General features: G+C 40.8%; 1 protein-coding gene across 4 annotated transcripts in view; it reads right to left on the bottom strand.

The window, feature by feature from the left end:
* baz2bb (bromodomain adjacent to zinc finger domain, 2Bb) overlaps positions 1 to 18,044 on the bottom strand; it is a 50,801-nt gene that overhangs the window by 21,324 nt on the left and 11,433 nt on the right. For all 4 annotated transcript variants that reach the window (XM_076108145.1, XM_076108140.1, XM_076108159.1 and 1 more), the window contains exons 2-3: positions 15,997 to 16,036; positions 385 to 546 (exon numbers count right to left, since the gene is read on the bottom strand). In XM_076108145.1, the coding sequence (XP_075964260.1) occupies positions 385 to 544 (160 nt within the window). In that variant the 5' untranslated portion in view covers positions 545 to 546; positions 15,997 to 16,036. The remainder of the gene's footprint in view (positions 1 to 384; positions 547 to 15,996; positions 16,037 to 18,044) is intronic.

The following is an 18,044-nucleotide window of genomic DNA, read 5'->3' as shown; positions in this document are numbered from 1 at the left end:
CTGGGAGAAGGTGTCTTAAGCCCCCTTATTGTGGCACAATTTTAATTCAGTGTTTTCAACACAGTTTAGTTGGACGTCTCCTCTTCATTTTTCTTCTCTCACGTCTGTGTGACAGTATAGTTATAAAGTGCATACTGATAAAGTCAGTCGGAATAGTGCATTCATTTACATTTATTCATATCTTGTGGATTTAAGGCGGTTCTGTTTGTGACGATGAAAGCCGTTTGAAGCACTGCACACTCAAAACTTACCAAAAATAGTTCATCAACCTTGGGCAGAATTATAAGAAATAATGACTTGAAACTAAATAATATATCATAGCAATTAACTTTACGTCAGATTTGATCTTGTGCCTACGTCTACGTGGTGTGTGTGTGTGTGTACCACAGGTGGTGAGAAGGGAGCTGCCTGCAGGGCTCGGGGCCGGGCTGCACTTTGAGGAGGGTGTCTGGGGTGGAGCAGGGGAGGAGCCGGCTGAAGAAGAGGCCATGTGAAGGGAGGACGGGGCTGATGATGGGGAGGTCAGCCGCTCTCCGAACTCCATATCTGTCAAACACAATCCAGTCAATACTTAGAGATGCAAGAAAAGAAAAGAAAAGAAGGAAAACACACATCTGAATTTCCGTCAAAACAATACTGGATTTCAACCACTGACGTCTCAATGTGTACAACTCCTTTGTGAAAGCAACATGTTGTCCACGATCACTACAAATGACGTTGGCCGATAATCCAATGGTATTGTTTATTGTATTGCATTAGTGCTGAAATGATTGGTTTACTAATAATAGACAGAATTGTTTTTATTTTAGAACTATTTTCTATTGTTGAAGTCATTTATCAAGCATCATTATCCCTTTTTGTATTGAGTAAATGGTCAATCTACTAACTGTATAATAAAATAATATAATCTGCTAACATAATAATTACCAACAACCTCTAGTTGCAGCACTAGATATAATAAATCTGGGTAATTATTTTACAAACTCCGATGTCAAAATGAATGATTCCAAGTACACTGTAATTAAATACTAATTATGAATTGTCAAGGTTTTGTTTGATGTAAAGCATAACAGCAGATTTCATGTGATTTTGCATTCAGTTGCCTTAATATTCAGAAACATATAGTACAGACTGGAGTGATAGACTCACACACACATTACAGACACACGCAATCGGTACATTACTGCCGACTCGTCATCTTGTCATGTAAAATCTCTTTGCAACTCTTTAATGTAAAACTGTCTAATAAAGCAGTAAGCCCATCTTCAGTCTCTTAGGAACACATTTATATTCATCCTTCCACAATCTTTACATCAAGTCCTCAATGATGAATAAACAGGAGCCGCAATCATAGCCTCCGCCATTTCCTCTGATGACTCTCAGACCACTGTCTTTCTTCCCATCGTCAAAATCACGCCACGGAGATTCTAGCACTACCGTGCTCTTTAATCAGCCCCACATTTCCTGGATTTTTTCCCCCCATTATGTATGACCCATTCACATCCCCCTGATCACAAAAGCCCACATCTGAAATCCTCTTCAACGCATGTTTCCAGGTTGGTGTTTTACAGCCAGCCTTTGTTATTGTATTGTACATTACTCCCAACAATTTCCAGATCTCCCCGGTGATTCTCCTCTGCACAAGAAAAAAAAAACAGGAGCGGCTGATTAATTTGAGGAGACAAAGCTACCCTCTGAATAGCAAGTATCATCCCTCAACCAGGAACAGCACTGATGAGACGTAAACGACATGAAAGCTGCGGCCACGCTTCACTGGAAAGGCCAACATTTCCTGCGGTAGTGTGAGTTTGTGCGGAACAAAGAACAAAAAGGTGCTTTCAAGATTTATAAATCTACATTCAAAAAATAAAAAAAATGATTTGGTGTAATTTTGACCTTGCTGCATCACACTTCACCTGTCATTCAAAGATGTCAAGTATGCTAATACAAATCAAAAGGATTTTTTTCTGCAGCTTAATTATGAATCTGTACAAATTCAATTAAATATTCAACAGGGTGGAATTTTTTTGTGACAAGGATTAAAGATTTTTAAAAAATGTGTCACAAACTCTCACACTCTAAATGTTATTGTTAATTTACCTCTTCGTTTTAGAGCAATTTGCTGAAGATATGATCTCTTACTGGGTACTTCTTTTCTACTGCATAATCCTTTTCTATCAATACGAGAGCTGTGAAATGTCTGGAGTAGTCTTTCCTTTATAAATGTTAAACACAGATTTACAGTTGAATTCATTTCTCAGCTCTAGTATCGCAAAAACATTCAAGTATATGAGCAAAAGGCAAAAACGCTCTGAAGGAAAAGACTGTTTTGCAGCATCTACAAAGGCCACCTTGACTTCATTAATAGAAATTAAAATGAGTTTAACAAGCAAATAAGCTTGAAGTTATAGGCTATAAACAGTACCGTATGATGGTTGTTTAATAAACATTTTTAATTAATGTGATGGATGTATGTACACCATTTTGAGCTAATGAAAGCATGTGCGGTGAAAAACAAACAGCAGGATGCGCGTGTTTATATACCAAGGAGGGGGGGGGGGGGCACAAATGACTCTGATTGAGTGAATCAAAGTCATGTCCACGTATATGACTCCACAAGAATAACTCAGCTTGTCGTCCTCCGGGTACAAATTTCTCTTCAAAGCGAAAACAATGAACGTATCAACAGAATTGAAGAGATTCTAATGAGACAAAACGCCATCAATCATTTGAATGTAGGCTGCTGTAGCTATTCAAACAAGCAATCTAACCACTGATACAACACACTCTGCTAGCAAACATTCACATTATATAACATTTCCCATAATAACAGCCCGACGTTCACATTTCTATCGAGTGGTATAAATGCTAAGAATTCTGCCTATGCCTATGCAAACTAGCTTGTACAATAAAATAAGGTGGATCAAATAATGTTGAGTTAGTGGCTGGAATAATGTAATTTGCTTATTTGCATGTACCTATTCAACGTCATGGCTAGCTGGAGTCGATCCCAGCATGCAGTGGTGCATCAGGCAGAAAGTAGTGAAACTGCGTCATCACTCTGCCAGTCCATCACAGGTGTGAGGGCACAACAGAAGACTATTTTAGCAGTCTCCAGTCCCCTTGACATGCATGTCTTTGTAATGTAAAGGGAAACTGAAACACCAACAGGACCAAAGAAACTCCCAACATGATAAGCCCCGACTCAAACACAGGAAGTCCCCCGCTGTGAGGAGGCAAACCAACTAATCTAACATGTTGTCAGAAGCAGCTAACCAGAAATCATACAGTTGGCCTCAAATCAAGTGTGCACTTTGTTTTCTTTTGGCTCTTTTGTTTTTCTACCATTATCTGCGATTTGGATCATTTTGTTGATGTTACTTGCTGAACTGGTTCTTATTGTCAAACACCTGATATTCTAAAAGCTTTCAGGAAGTTGTTCTGTGATTTATTAGCTTACATGAATAGTTTGACATTTTGGAAAATATGCTCAATTTTGCTCATTAAGGCAACATTACCTGTTATTTTTTATTATCGACTAATCAATCTAATTGATTTAAGCTACTTATCATAACAGACCTACTTACCATAAAGACTGGAAGGAGGATAACAGCCTGGCTCTGTTGGAGGGCAACACATCCTCCCAACTAGCATGTGAATAACACTCGGCCATTAACATATACTTGATATAATATATAAAATGTTAAGTGTGCAACAATAAACTGTTAAAATAAATGATAGCATTAATAGTAAACGTTGATAATTAGCATATCATTGTTTAACAGTCAAAACGACTATTAACTGAATTATCAAATTACCATTTATTAATAATTGTTATTATCAAGTATAGTGTAACTGGGAGCTTGAGAGGTATGTCAGCTGTGTCTTTGTGTGTGTGTGTGATGGAGCTGTGTATATTTTACCACATAGTGCTGTTATTGGGTGCACGTAAGCATTTGTTTTCCGTTGTGTGCTCCTTCTTGTCCGTGTTATCTTCTTTCACAGTAACAGATGGCTGATGCTAACAATGATAATCCAGTAACAGAGTCGTCAGCATGGATCAGCAGTATTCGGTCTGCAAACATATTGTCTTTTCAGCTAATAGAGGGCACACGCAAGAGGAAGAGGTAGTGTATCAGAGAGTCTTGACACTGTTCTAGGATACAGAGCTGCATCACCTAAAGGTCCTTTGCCTGTCCTCCAACAATCTGTGATGAAAATAAAGAGTATGTGGCTGAAAAAACTATTTAAAACAAAGAGGATATGTCAAGTTCTGACTATAATTGCCCTGAATTAATGGCGGCCTATTAATTAGCACTACCGTACATCACAATGCTAAATCCACCTCCTTAGACATCAACATCTCTCTGATAGATTCTATACATGGTTGCTTTGTCATCACCTGCACACTCCTAAACCCTACAAATCACTGCGGGTGTCCATCATCCGACCAAACACAATTCATTTCTTCTGCTGAAAAATGGCAACAACACACTCACTGTTTGGCCTTCGTACTTTTTTTTTATTTTTTAAAGCCATTCTTTCACCCTCTCTTTGAGGTCACCCAGCAGACCAGCTGTAATTAAGTAAAATATTTGTGATGGTCCCTTTTAGAGTGAAATAGACCGTAAAGCGGAGTATGCTTTTGGGCGGGCTTACTGCGATTGACAGGTCGCTGCCGCTACCAGAGCCGTCACTACGTCACTCCTCCGCATTCCAAATATAGCAACTTCTGTTCATTGGTTGCGAAAAACAACAACATAGCCACAGCCGAAATCCAAGATGGCGACGGCAAAATCAAAATGAGTGACGTCGCGATGACTCCGTCCACTTCTTATATACAGTCTATGGTTTACACTCACGAGATGTGCAGGATGAGAGCTCAATGTAGGCTTTTTATGGTCAAAGAATGAAATGGAGTGCGTGTGGCTGCAGTAGGTAAACAACAAGTTCAGTGGTTCCCCCTCAGTTCAGTTGGAGCACCATGCTCCTATGACTTTCCAGTTCTTCATTCTGCCCGTGTCTTCTCTATGACTAGTTATTGTTCCTGGCCTTGACTCCTACTCTACCTGGAAAGTGATGAAGTGCTCTGTCCGACCCATCCCACGAGCTAAGCAAGGGAACTTCAGCTTGACCTGCATCAGGGGGCAAAACTACACTAACACACAGCATTACTCATCGAGTAGAGTCAGGCACAAGGGGGGTTTCAAGGCCAACTATTGCCTTTTATGTTTGGTGGTGTTGCAGTGGGGGGATTTATGTTCCATTAAAGCCATGGTTCCATGGAAGTATTTTCAAATGGAAACTAACAGAATGTGTACAATAACGTCACGTTGTCATTTAATAAGGTGACACTATAGGTAACATTTAGTGTTCAGAAGGCAATGAATGCTTTAAAAAAAAGGAACCTATGAGCTAATTTAGCATACAATCAAACATATGTAACCCTCCGCAATGTTGTTCACCTCACATACGCAAGAAATAATAATTATACGAACAGAAAATTAATCCACACTTAGCCAGCTTCTCAAATGTGAGGATGGCGTTCTCCAACATTGTGAACTGAATATTCTTCTTACTTTTTCCATTGATGGCATTCAGCTGCACTAAGCATGCTGTCACGAGAGCTGTGCAGAGTGATTAAAAGGGAAAACATGGCATTGCTAAACAATCAATACTCTGCATCACAAGCCGGTTTACCATTCATCTCCGGTTCTCTCTTTGCAGCGAGGGCCCCTTTTTTTTTTAAATGAGCATGTTGGGAGGAAAAAAGAAACTCTGTGCTTTCCAGAGGGTGTGTGTGTGTGTGTGTGTGTGTTCATGAGCGCGTGTGCAGGGATGGTTGTCATCCAAGATGGAAAAAGTTCAGATGAAGACGCCGGATGTAGGTTGTAAATAACCGAATCTATGGAGCAACTGATCGACGGACTATTACTGTTGGGTGGTAGATGGCGGGGCAGTGTTGGTTACACTGCGGAGCCAATGGGATGCTCTGTGACACTGATGCAGTCGCCTGTCACTAACTGTGATCCATAGCGAGGCCTGCCCTAGTGTTACTAAACACCTTCAAAACGCCATCTATTCACTGATTTGCCTGTCTCAGCCGTAGTCATTTATGCATCAGTGTAATCACATCTTTGACCTCCTCTGCAAGAACGCACACATGCTGCGCGCCCAGCGATGAGATCCACCTGCGCTCATACTGCAAAGGATAGTAATCCATTTTTTGCACTTGAGAATTACCACAAATACACAGAGCGTAGGCATTCTGTTGTCATCGTTCTTCGAGGCACATCCATCTTTTAGGGAGACCTTCGCGCCAAAAAATTCATTCCCGTTTGCATCGACCGCTTCAAACAAATATTGAATGCCGCCACAAATACATTGGAAAGGCTGGTAGTTAAAGGAGGCAAATGGACTCTGATGAATGATGCGAGGCCTCAGTAAGACAAATGTTTCAAGAAAAGCATTTGTCCTTCACAGTAGTGTCGGCACAGCTTTGCAGTTTGCATGTGGATCATTTTCGCGAGGGGTGTTCCGGGGGTGGGAGCCTCCACATGTTTCTGCGCAGACTGACATCCATCATGAACACGCTCCTAGAGCTCCTGCCTACTGCTGCCCCATCAGCAGCGAGCATTAGCCATAAAATGTGGAGCTCAGCCTCCAGTTTTTAATTAGACACATACAGAGAAGAAGGAGGAGAGGGGGTAGAGAGTGAGAAAAGGACAAGTAATTGCATGCATCTCCTAATCAACTGCTATTAAGATGTTGTTGTTGTTGTTGTTAGCTTAGAAAATGCAGGTGGTTCAGGGAGAATGGTACCCCTGTATGACATTTTCCATTTTTTAATGCGTTGCTGGAGCAGTTTATTTTCCAATAGAATGCTACACTCAATATAAATGAATCATAATCTCAGAGCGACGGTATACCTGTTTGTGGCAATATGCAGCCAGTTCTTAGTATTTGTAGTGTTTTACAAAAAGGGTGGAGATGGGAAGGCAAGCCAAAACGTGTTACAGATTATCACATGTACACCATATTAATATCACGACACATGACAGAACTCACCACTACACCCTCCGTGTTTAATCCTGCTTCATTTGTTCACCATCATTTGCTGCAGGCATCATTTTAACGAGTATTTGTTTCTGTATTATGATGTGAAGTTTTTTTCATGTGTATGATAAAAATGACAATGTTAACAAAACATTGTTTGCATCACTTTGTGTGAAACTTCAATTACTCACAGAAAGCAAGGTGGCGATGCAGTTGGACTGTGACTGAAAATGTTGAATTCAGCAGTTGAATATCTCAGTTTGATATTATTGGGCTGTGAAAGGTGTGCATTTGCATGTAAACAGGGGGAAAAAAAACAACAGCTTGAATATAAATCAGGTGCAATCATCTGACAGGAAGCATAGCTACAAATTAAACAAGAAAGAAGGATGCTGGTGAAAAGGTTATTTGTCATTCTGCACAACTAAATAACACGCAGCAGAGCCAAGGACTCCTACTATTGTAGATTCAACTGTAAAAGAAGACAAAGACATCCTCGTGTCATTTTAATAATGTCTCATTTACTTGGTAAACAAACAGCTGCAAGGAGGCCATTTGGATTATGCTACATAACTACATTATGTTAGAAATCTGCCTGTAGTTGTTATCAATCAAGTGTCTGTAGGTGGAAGGTGATGTGGTGAAGTCTGACGGTGTGATTCCAGGTCCAAGGTTCTCTCAGTCTTTAAGGCTTGACACGGCGATGCCAATAACACTCTCGTGCTTCAGATGATCAAAGAAACAGCACTTATGTACGGGGAAACACGGGGCCTAACAAGGCTTTAACCCATTTCTCCCCACCGTCAATGTCCAAGATGAAATAGAAGGCAGCCAGGATCAAGGTAAACATCTCTCACACACACACACACACACACACACACACACACACACACACACACACACACACACACACACACACACACACACACACACACACACACACACACACACACACACACACACACACACACACACACACACACACACACACACACACACACACACACACACACACACACACACACACACACACACACACACAAGAGCACGACATAAATCACATGGCAACCGTAATGGGACGTGGGACTGCGGTGTGCCAAATGAAGCAATAAAACAGATCCCGAGTGTCCCTTTCAAAGCATTAGTCACACAGTGTCCATATGTCCACTGCTTTATTGAAGCAGGCGACGCTGGTTACATTGAAACAAACACCTGTGCAGCTTGCACACACACTGAATGTCCTAAATGAAGGTCAATGACACGGAAAAAGTGAGATAATCAGGAATTTTAACCTCCTAATTTGGCACTGCAGCCTTACAGCTAAGATAATGTCAGGCTGCCAGAAGGAGAAGACAGTTTTCAATAGCTGGACTCTCACATCAGCCTTCTGATGGAGATGTATGGGGACTGACGCGTCACATCTCAACACTGGTCGCCTTGACGTGGAGAACCATGGGACCAAACGCTCATCACAAGTTCTTGGAACACAAAGAAACAAGGAGGGCCCTCAACACTTCAGACAGGATGGAGCAGGCATGATGAAGACAACAGACTAGCATGAAACACTGACAGATACGAGACTTTCCAGCTTTGATTCTCCAGACTCTGATGCTCAGTGTTTTGTCTTAATGCCAGTACGAGTGGTAAAGTGATGATTTCAACCATCTGCAAGTTTCTTTGCGATTAGCTGAGCTGAGCACAGCTTAAGCTTAAGGGGAAAACGTCATTTTTGTTTGCACCGCAGCACCTACAAAGGCCGATATTCCGCTTTATATTGTTATTATGTCAATCAAACCCCAGAAATATCATTAGCAGTGTGTGTGGCAGTGAAAATACATGCAACAAATATAGCCTGTAGAGAAGCAAAAAGGGAAAATGAATTGAACAAATGGAAAACGGTGCGCTATAGGTTACACCTGTTGAGAAGCTGCCAGCAGCTGACAGGTTTCCCAAGCAGACAAATGAAAAAGAAACAATTAACTCCTTAAAGTGGACAATGCAACACAGATGTCCACACCGCAGGTGCACTGCACTGTCTTTTCAAATCTCAATTTGTTAAGTCCAGATATTAAAGTCAACGCTTTAGGTGATTTTAGACACAAACAATTCACTTTGGAACCAATAGAACAACACTGAATAAATCACAACCTTATACTCGACAGAACACAAACGGAAAAGGAGAACAATGAAAGAAATACACTAGTTTACAACGGTTTAATTAATTACATTAGTAATGAAATTTGAATTAAGCCTAATTAATGAGTTTTCGCATTGCTGCATATTTTAGGCTGAATATGTACATTCAAAACATCTCCTCACTTTCACACGAGCACTATATTTGTTAAGGCGCTGGCAATTCTGCATGTGACCATGAAAATAACACCGTTATCTTTGCAGAGGCTGAACAATATGGCACATAGACAGTCCCTGTTGACATTCTGCTTGTTAGTCATTGAATCAAAGGTTATCACAAACTGAAGTGTCAAAGGCAAATACTTCACAGTTTCGCCATCTAGAGTTCTTTGTTCCCGGCACCAGATTGCAACCGCGTTTCACATCGTAATTTTAAGAGAGTAATAGGCGAAGGTTATAAAAATGAATGGTGCATTTCATTATTTTAAGTGTACTAATTCTTGTGGGATATAACGCAGGACAACGGCTTGGAGATGAGGAGGAAGAAGAAAGAGTCTTATAGTACTCAAAAACACCTGAAAGTCATTGGAGATTTAATACTAAGCGCGCGGTGCATGCAGCTGTGGCTTCAATAGATGTGGGAGAGTCACTTGGGATACTCATCAGAATATTTCTATTTTGATAAATGTGCGGGTAAAATAACTAATTTCCTGTCTGCCGATGAGCCATGTTCACAAAAAGAGCTTCTTCTCTGCTGCTGTATGAATATTTCCATCACCTGCTTACTTCAGACACTGTGTACTCTACAGTGACATGGAGCGTTGCTAACAATGACTATAGTGAACACCACTGGCCATTCCAAGCCACCATGATAATAAGTGGACATTTGAATAGATGTAAAATATTATTGTACCAGGCTACGACCATGGTCACGGAGTTTTGGAATACGACAGGAAATATGACCACATATTGCTGCTTTTGCTTCATAGCATATGGTTTGTATCCAAACTGTTGAGAGAGTTGGCTTTAAACCAATGGAGACAACATGCAGCATGTAAACTGTGGTTAGTATCACTATTGGGACTAGGGGTGGGAGTTTCCTTGAGTTTGGCAGTCGTTCTGTAGCCAAAATACTGACTGGTCTAAGAAGAGAATGAGATAAATGAGATTGAGGCATCTGGGCTTTCTGCTGTTTTTCAATCTCACTTCCTACATCTGCATGTCTCGTTACCAACATCTACTGAATGCACACATCATTATCACACAACGGTGTATTTTGTTGCATGCCAAAGACTGATAGCATAAGAAGAAATCGAGATGCGTGTTGGTAGCGTATCAATGATAATAGAGCTGTTCATACAAAAACACAAAACAACTGCAACCCCCTGTGGCACTCCACACATTCACTGAGCCGATGAAGGAACAACACGGAGACGGAGAGATTCCTGACAGCAAACAGTAAAACCAATGCGTGCAGTTCCAGATATACACACCTTCACTCCAAGCCTAACAACATGATGCCATGACCATCAGTGCCACAAAAAACTAGCCTGTTGAGTGTAGTAGCCACATCGCAAACTGTCAAATATATAGTAATGTTTAGGAGCTGTATTGCCATTGCTTTCCATTTTCTTATTGGACAGGAAAGCAGTTATATGAAGGCTAAATTGAAACAGACCACCACAAAAAGCCTTATTAATGTTTCACACAGTTCCTCCATAGAATGTATGTTTAGCTCCATTGATGACAACGGTCTCAAGAGTATAGGACAGATCACATAACACATGACATTAGAGCACGTAACATTCAAGATCTTGGAATGAATGAAGATCAATGTGTTATATATTGTAGCAATATAATTAATAATAATCAGAATCTGGAGGAGGACGACAACACTTTTTCTGAAGGAAGCCACTCAAATCCAAACACTTCCTTCAATATTGAGGCTAAGTGAATACAATATTACCATTTTACTGCAGGAGGACAGTCAGTGCATAACAATGAGAACCGCTAATGAAATCAACCATCAAGCTGAAATACATACATATTAAACTGGGGTCTCAATGTCATCTGCTTTTTGCATCGTTTCTTCATTTTCCTTATTTTTCCCCCAGGTTCACTCGATATTTTACTCCGAGTTAGATTTGTTTACAGCCGGAAATAATGACTGCATATCACCATTTCATTCTGTTTGCCTGTGTTATCTGTGTAGTGAGAAGAGCCATTACCAAATTAATAGAATAAACATGCTTATTTGCATAGACATTTTAACCTGAGCAAATTATCTATTTTGAGTCAGATAAGGTAATGAAAACCACTTGTAGCAATGCGATATATCCGCACTCCTGAGGAATCGCTTCCATTAACAATTTTGTTTAAAGAACTGTTGGAAATCATTAAAATCAATTACAATAATTCTGTAACAACATGAAATAAATGGAGCTAAACAGCTGCCATGTATTGGTTGTGTGTGTGTCAATCTTGCACCGATTCATTTTCTACTGTGATTAAAAGGGTACAAGAAGACAAACTAGGATTTGCTTCCTCATTATGCATCAACAACAAACACCAACTTCATAATTACACATACAATCTCAGACATTTGAATCATTTTCCACTGGCCCAGTAAACAATGGAAGTGAGATAATTGATCATGTGCAAGGGGATCTCTTTGAGCGGCAGAAGGTCACCGCCCGCCAGCCAAGCTGATAGGGAAAACGGCGTTGATGCTCCCAAGCTGCCATTTTCCTTCCCTGACAAAAGACTCCATCTGCCACCAAGCCATTTGCAGCCTCCGAGTCAGAATATCAATGATTTCTAACCATTCCACAACCTGCCGTTCACCTTGGTGTCCCCTCCACAGCCGTCTGAGCGCTGACACCACAGATCCTCTCTGCGAAGGTCCGGTATAGGCTGCCAACAAAACGCTCATCCGGCACATTTTATTAGCATTGGTAATATTCGAACATCCGTTTTGAGATCTATAATCAAGCAGTTACAAGGTTTGAGAATGTCTAGGTTAATCTAAATAGAACAAATCTTTGCCCTCAAAATGCCAGAAATGACTTTGGAAGCTTTTCTCCAAGACACGATCTACAGGATCTCTACTTTGTGATGCACGATGTTGCTGTGTACTGATGGAGACTTTAAAATCTCTGTCGACCAATGAAGACTTAATGCCATCAGTAAAGATGGAACATGAGGCAGCTGGCCATGACCACGTGAGAAAAAATTTTCCTCACTGCCATCTGCACACCTCAGAGACGCTCTTGCAGGCCTACAGTCCCCAGTAGACCATGCCGGTGTTGTCCCTAAAACCGAGGCCTGTCCGGCCCAGACCTCTCACCCCAGAAGAGAAACATACAGTCATTATTTCCACTTCATTGACAAGAAACCAGCCTCTGTGACCGCAGCTGTCGAACTCAAACCACTTTCTGCTAGACTAACTTCCTCCCAGTTAAGTGAGACAACTGCAAATCGACATTACAAAAAAAATCTGCGTGATGCTGCTGAATGTGCACCGCTGCTCTGGTCCCTCTGTGTCTGACTTGCACGAATCATCCTATGAAACAGGTGAACCATCACCATCAAGCATTTCTGTGATCTACTGTCATATCAAAAATTCAAAAGGATGTTCTGAGGAACCCTAAGGACTAGATAAGGCTAATACGAGGCAATATCTCTGGCTCAGTTTTTCCAGAAGCAAAGATGTTTGCCATTCATTTTATTTCTACGATCAGCAACCTATACATGACGTCATGAGCCTTGAGGAATTTCAAGATCTCTGGTATCTTTATGTCGTTGTATTAAACATGCAGGTTTTTAATTTGTATTCATTAATCTCATAACCGCTGACCTAACCAGTGATTCTGGACTATACAGCACATTGTTAAATGTGCCCATGTATTCATTAAACTTCTGAGAACAGTCGGTGTGAATGCGGTATCCATGAAACCGACACGTCTCATAGTTGCATCAATCGACGCGAGTCTTTGATTTGCCATTGACAGAGTTCTTTCATCACTTCACTTCACTTCACATGTGCTTTAGTGCCCCTCTGGGCAGAGAAATGTGGAGAGCAAAAGGAGAGTGGGCTCTATGTACGACCTCATCAAATTACATAGCCACAGCAATCTGTTCGCTCTTCTGGCAAAGTCACAAAATACAGCCGGCGCTGTAAAGTTACTACCTGAAAGCCATCAATATTGTACAAAGAGGGGGGAAACTGTGGAAGCTGAACCTCGCTCTCGCGCGCTCTCTCTCTCTCTCCCCCCCCCCCCCCTCTCTCTCTCTCTCTCTCTCTCTCACTGTTCGAAAAATAATGATACCAGTATTAAGAGCCTTTTAAAAGCCTTCACCTTTGAAGTGATACAGAATATCTGAATATCAATACTGGAAGTGATTGATACCACTTTACACCAACTCATCCCAACATTCTGTAAACTACAAAAAAATAACAAAAGTTGAAATTGCAAAAATCACTAAAATATTTAAATTAACTGAACTATTTATTTAAAATACAATCGTATGAAGACCAATATGTTTTTTGGATTATAATTTACCTGACATTTGAACAGTGTGAGGGAACGTGCCCTGCTTCACTTTGTCTCTCTTAACAATTCCTCCGAAAATAAACACGTCTGCTTTGTCTGGAGCCAGACATGCCCTTTGTGTGCTCTGTATCTCCATTGTGTTCAAGTGGTATAGAAATGAATGGCAGCACCGCCTGGCTTTTACTAAAAAGCAGCTGCAGGCACATTCTGTACAATGAAGTGCTGATTTAAATGTCTTTTAGCTTGATTAAAGTTAGTCTAGGTCTCTCTCTGTACATGTGTGTCTTGCCTCTTTTCTTCAATTTGAAACATTGCTGGGGAGGGTTGGACTATCGCTGACAAAAATTCCCAGATCATTGTGTTTAGCAGAAATCAGGTAGGGACTAACTCCTGGAAATGTATCCTAATTAACACCTCGTAATCCTTTTCCACATGACTCTTTTTTCACATATTCTTTCTTAATTTGTTTCCTTTTCAACTTTCATTGATCTTGATCAAACTATAAGAGGCAAAGCAGGGCTGTTAATCCAGGAACTGCAGCTTAAACAAAGCGATCAGAGATGCACAATGTAAACCAACTTCAAAATATGAACATAGTCACTCAACTTTTAAACCCCACTGCTCACTTCATTCTTATAAACAGCAGAGCAACAAACCAGTCACACTGATCTGATTATGTTAAAGTAAACATATATATATACTGTATCAGTAAGTATGGTTTTGAGTGTGAAGTGTGAATATGTGTATAACAGAGAGACAGAATATGTTTCACCATTATTGAAGCCATTGTTTATCATTCATTAATACGTGTTTAATGACTCATACGAGGACTATGAAATTAATGTACAGAAACTGTTGTGTGATCTTCTGGCAACCAAAAGCAATGGCTGACTATATCTTGCCAACCTGGCAACTGTTTCTGAAACCTAAGGTCGGGCTCCAAACTGAAGGTTACTCATAACTGCTCTAATAAATCCTTGAGGGCTTCTACTACACACAAGTGAAAGGGAGAGTGCTCGGCTTTAGAGAGGATGGTATTCCTGTGGCGAGGCTCATTTCGCCATTTCAACTGGGCTTGTCTGCAGCACTACAGATGACCTGTCTCTTTCCAGGGTCAGTCACATAAACAGTGGGAGACTTTTTTTTCCTCTCGATCGGGAGGTGGCCGTGTGCATGCCGTAAATTTCATGGCACAGCTTCAGCATTCTTTGCTTCATGGAGGGTAAATAAGCAGCAGCCACACTCCCCCCTTTAGGGTTTTACCTAATGTTGAAAGAGTAGCACCAAAGGAGTCAGAGGAGCAAAGACACAAAGGAGAAAAAGGTTGGATTCAACGGTAAAGGTGACCACGGATTCTTCCAGAAACAGTAGCATTGATCGCTCAACTATATCGGATTAGTCAACAATTCAATTAGAGAGCAGAATCATTTCCTTTTGGAAAATATTTCACTTGCAGCACAGTACGTTTCATTTCAGCTGTGTCAGCTTTAAAACTGTTGATTTAGTGCGATTGTCTTGGAAAAGAAAACTATTTTGTGATAAACACTTCTCATCAACTGACTCCTATTCCACAACGGAGCGTGTACAAGAGAGAAAATGAACTGCACTTTCAAAACTGCAAATTAACTCTCATAATTAGGCAGCAAATATTTGCATGCAGAGAAAAAAAACGCATGTCACACTTTCTGATAGAGTCGAGCTCAGGATGAGAGGAAGTGAATTTAACACAACCACCACCTCTGTCTTGGGGCAGTTTTTAAATAGCAACCAGGAAACATCTGTATCTGTGGAGCAGCCCAAATTAAATTTGAAAACAAAGCCAAAAAAATAGCTTCAACCCCGCCAATTATGCCTGTTTGGCTCACAGTCATTTATCTTAATACACCCCTTAGTCAAAAAAAGTTTTCTCCCCCAAGAGATTTAAATATGTTCTGAAGCTTCAACCCTTTAATTCTAAGAAAGACAGGAATTAATTAGATACACACAAAATGAGAGCAAAGTGTAATGCAGCACAAACTAATTTCATAAAGGAGGACATTGTTAAATCTCAAACTAATTGGAAAATTCTAATCCTACACCTAAATAATACTTAAAAATGGGTTGTATTGCTTAGTCCTGCATTTCTATTTACACGTTTTTTTGTTTTCCATTTAACAAAGCAAACTGGTTTTTCCTTTATGAAATCAAATGAGGCACTTCAAAGAGCACAATGGCAGTGATGGACAATGTGGAGCTAACGTAACCAAACACTTACCCGTATGAGCGCTGTCCTCAGTTCTGTGACATCACTGCACCTGAAACACGAGACAACAGTCAGATTTATTGCTTGCTTTTATCGATTTACTCATTCAGCATCGTTGCTATCCGAAGGCTCTGTGGAAATGAAATAAAAATGGTAATATGGAGCCCAAAGGGAGATGAGTTATCCATTCTTAACATCAGCAGAAAATCAAACTCCTGCTCCACGAGACAACCACGGGGCAACGGGACAAAACACTTGGCAGAAATTGGATTATGGTCAAGTGCGTACAACAAGAGTAGCCACACTTTGATTTTACAGAAATCCAATCACCTTAGGAAACTGTATTGAATAAATGTCTTTAATTTGATTAGAAACTGAAACATTTTTATAAACACTCAAATACAAAGCTAAAAAAAGTCTTCCCCTTCTACGGAAATTGTTTTAAAATGTGTGAAGATGAAGCAATGTTTATCTTTAATCCCCTCATTTCATCACAAAGTAGACATATGTTAGGCCCTGCAAACCACATGTACACTATGCATTACCATGTGGGTTCATTTTGTTTGGAATGTAAAGGAAATAGAGTCTAAACCAAGTCTTCATACATCACTCAAAACTACTGACCCACTAAAGGTGTCTCTACAACCATAAGAGCAGCGAATTTATGGTCATGTATAGTAACTCTAGACCAGGGGTCACCAACCTTTTTTAAACTGAGAGCTACTTCAAAGGTACCGAGTAGTAAGAAGGGCTACTTATTTGATACGAACTTCCTGAATAACAAAATTGCACAGATCACCTTAATAATAATAATAATAATATATGTGAAGAGACTGTTTGATCACATGTCAGTTAATTATTCCTCACAATAATTATTAATAATGATTTCCACAACAATGATGGTATAGCTACACATACATATTTAAACATGCAACTTTTATTTCTGTTAATCTGTTTCAACATTTGAAAGTCAGAGGTATCACATCTCTGATATTTTTGTATCATCACATGATCAAAGCCGGTTACTTTTGCACATAGCGCCTGCTGGTGAATGATCCAGTGGTAATGTAGACATTTTGCGAAGTCTGGGTCACCTTTGCATTGCGCAATGAAGCCTGCATGCCGGCCCGTCATCGCGGGAGCCCCGTCTGTAGTCACCGACACCAGCTTTTCCAATGGTACCTTTTTCTCAACGAAGAAACTAGTAACCAGTCTTGTCTATAGCCGAGCGGGGGATCCAACCCTCCGAGGCGCGCGAGCGTCTTCGGGCGCCCGCGTTCAAACCTCTAGTCTGGGCCTTTTCGGTCGGATTGCGTTGCCTCGCCTCTACCCCCGCCACCCCTGAGTTGTTGCCCCGCGGCCTGTTCCGAGGAATTACGGACCTGACGACGGGGTGCGCTCGCAGCGCGCGTCTGGCACCAACGGGATGCGCCCGCCATTCAGAACCTGAAAACCTAGTGCGGTGCAGCAGCCTCGTCCTGGCTGTCCGCCGTGCGCCTCCGGGTACCCAACTCTCTGCAAGCGTTTTTGATTAAAAAAGAACAGCAACTACAATTTTAGACGGAGCTCCATAATGACTAGTGCTATTTTTAGAACATGTCTTGCGGGCGACTCACGTGGTCCCTGCGGGCGACAGGGTGCCCGCGGGCACCGTGTTGGCTACCTCTGCTCTACTATGACGTTTATAACTGCAGCAACTCCCTTCATCAACACCACGACCAGTGGCTGGACAGCGGGATTATGCCTTATCTGACCTCAGCATCATCAGCCCTCGATTGCCTTCCTTCAGGATGGAGTCCAATCGTCAAAGACGTTGCATTATTCAAATTTGTACAATGTGTAATAAATGATTGTGAAATTCTAATGAAGTTGCTCCTGATTGAATTACTTTTTTCGACATGCTATATTCTGAGACTGTTTTTGACTTTTTTCAATTAGTTACTTTATTTTTGAAGTTACTTTTGAAGTTACTTTATTTGTGAAGTTACTTTTGAAGTTACTTTATTTGTGAAGTTACTTTTGAAGTTACTTTATTTTTAAAGTTACTTTTGAAGTTACTT

Source organism: Anarhichas minor, unplaced genomic scaffold, assembly GCF_050575085.1.
Source record: "Anarhichas minor isolate MPS153535 unplaced genomic scaffold, ASM5057508v1 ptg000004l, whole genome shotgun sequence".
In the NCBI taxonomy this organism is placed as follows: domain Eukaryota; kingdom Metazoa; phylum Chordata; class Actinopteri; order Perciformes; family Anarhichadidae; genus Anarhichas; species Anarhichas minor.
This window is presented reverse-complemented; position numbering and strand designations above follow the sequence as displayed.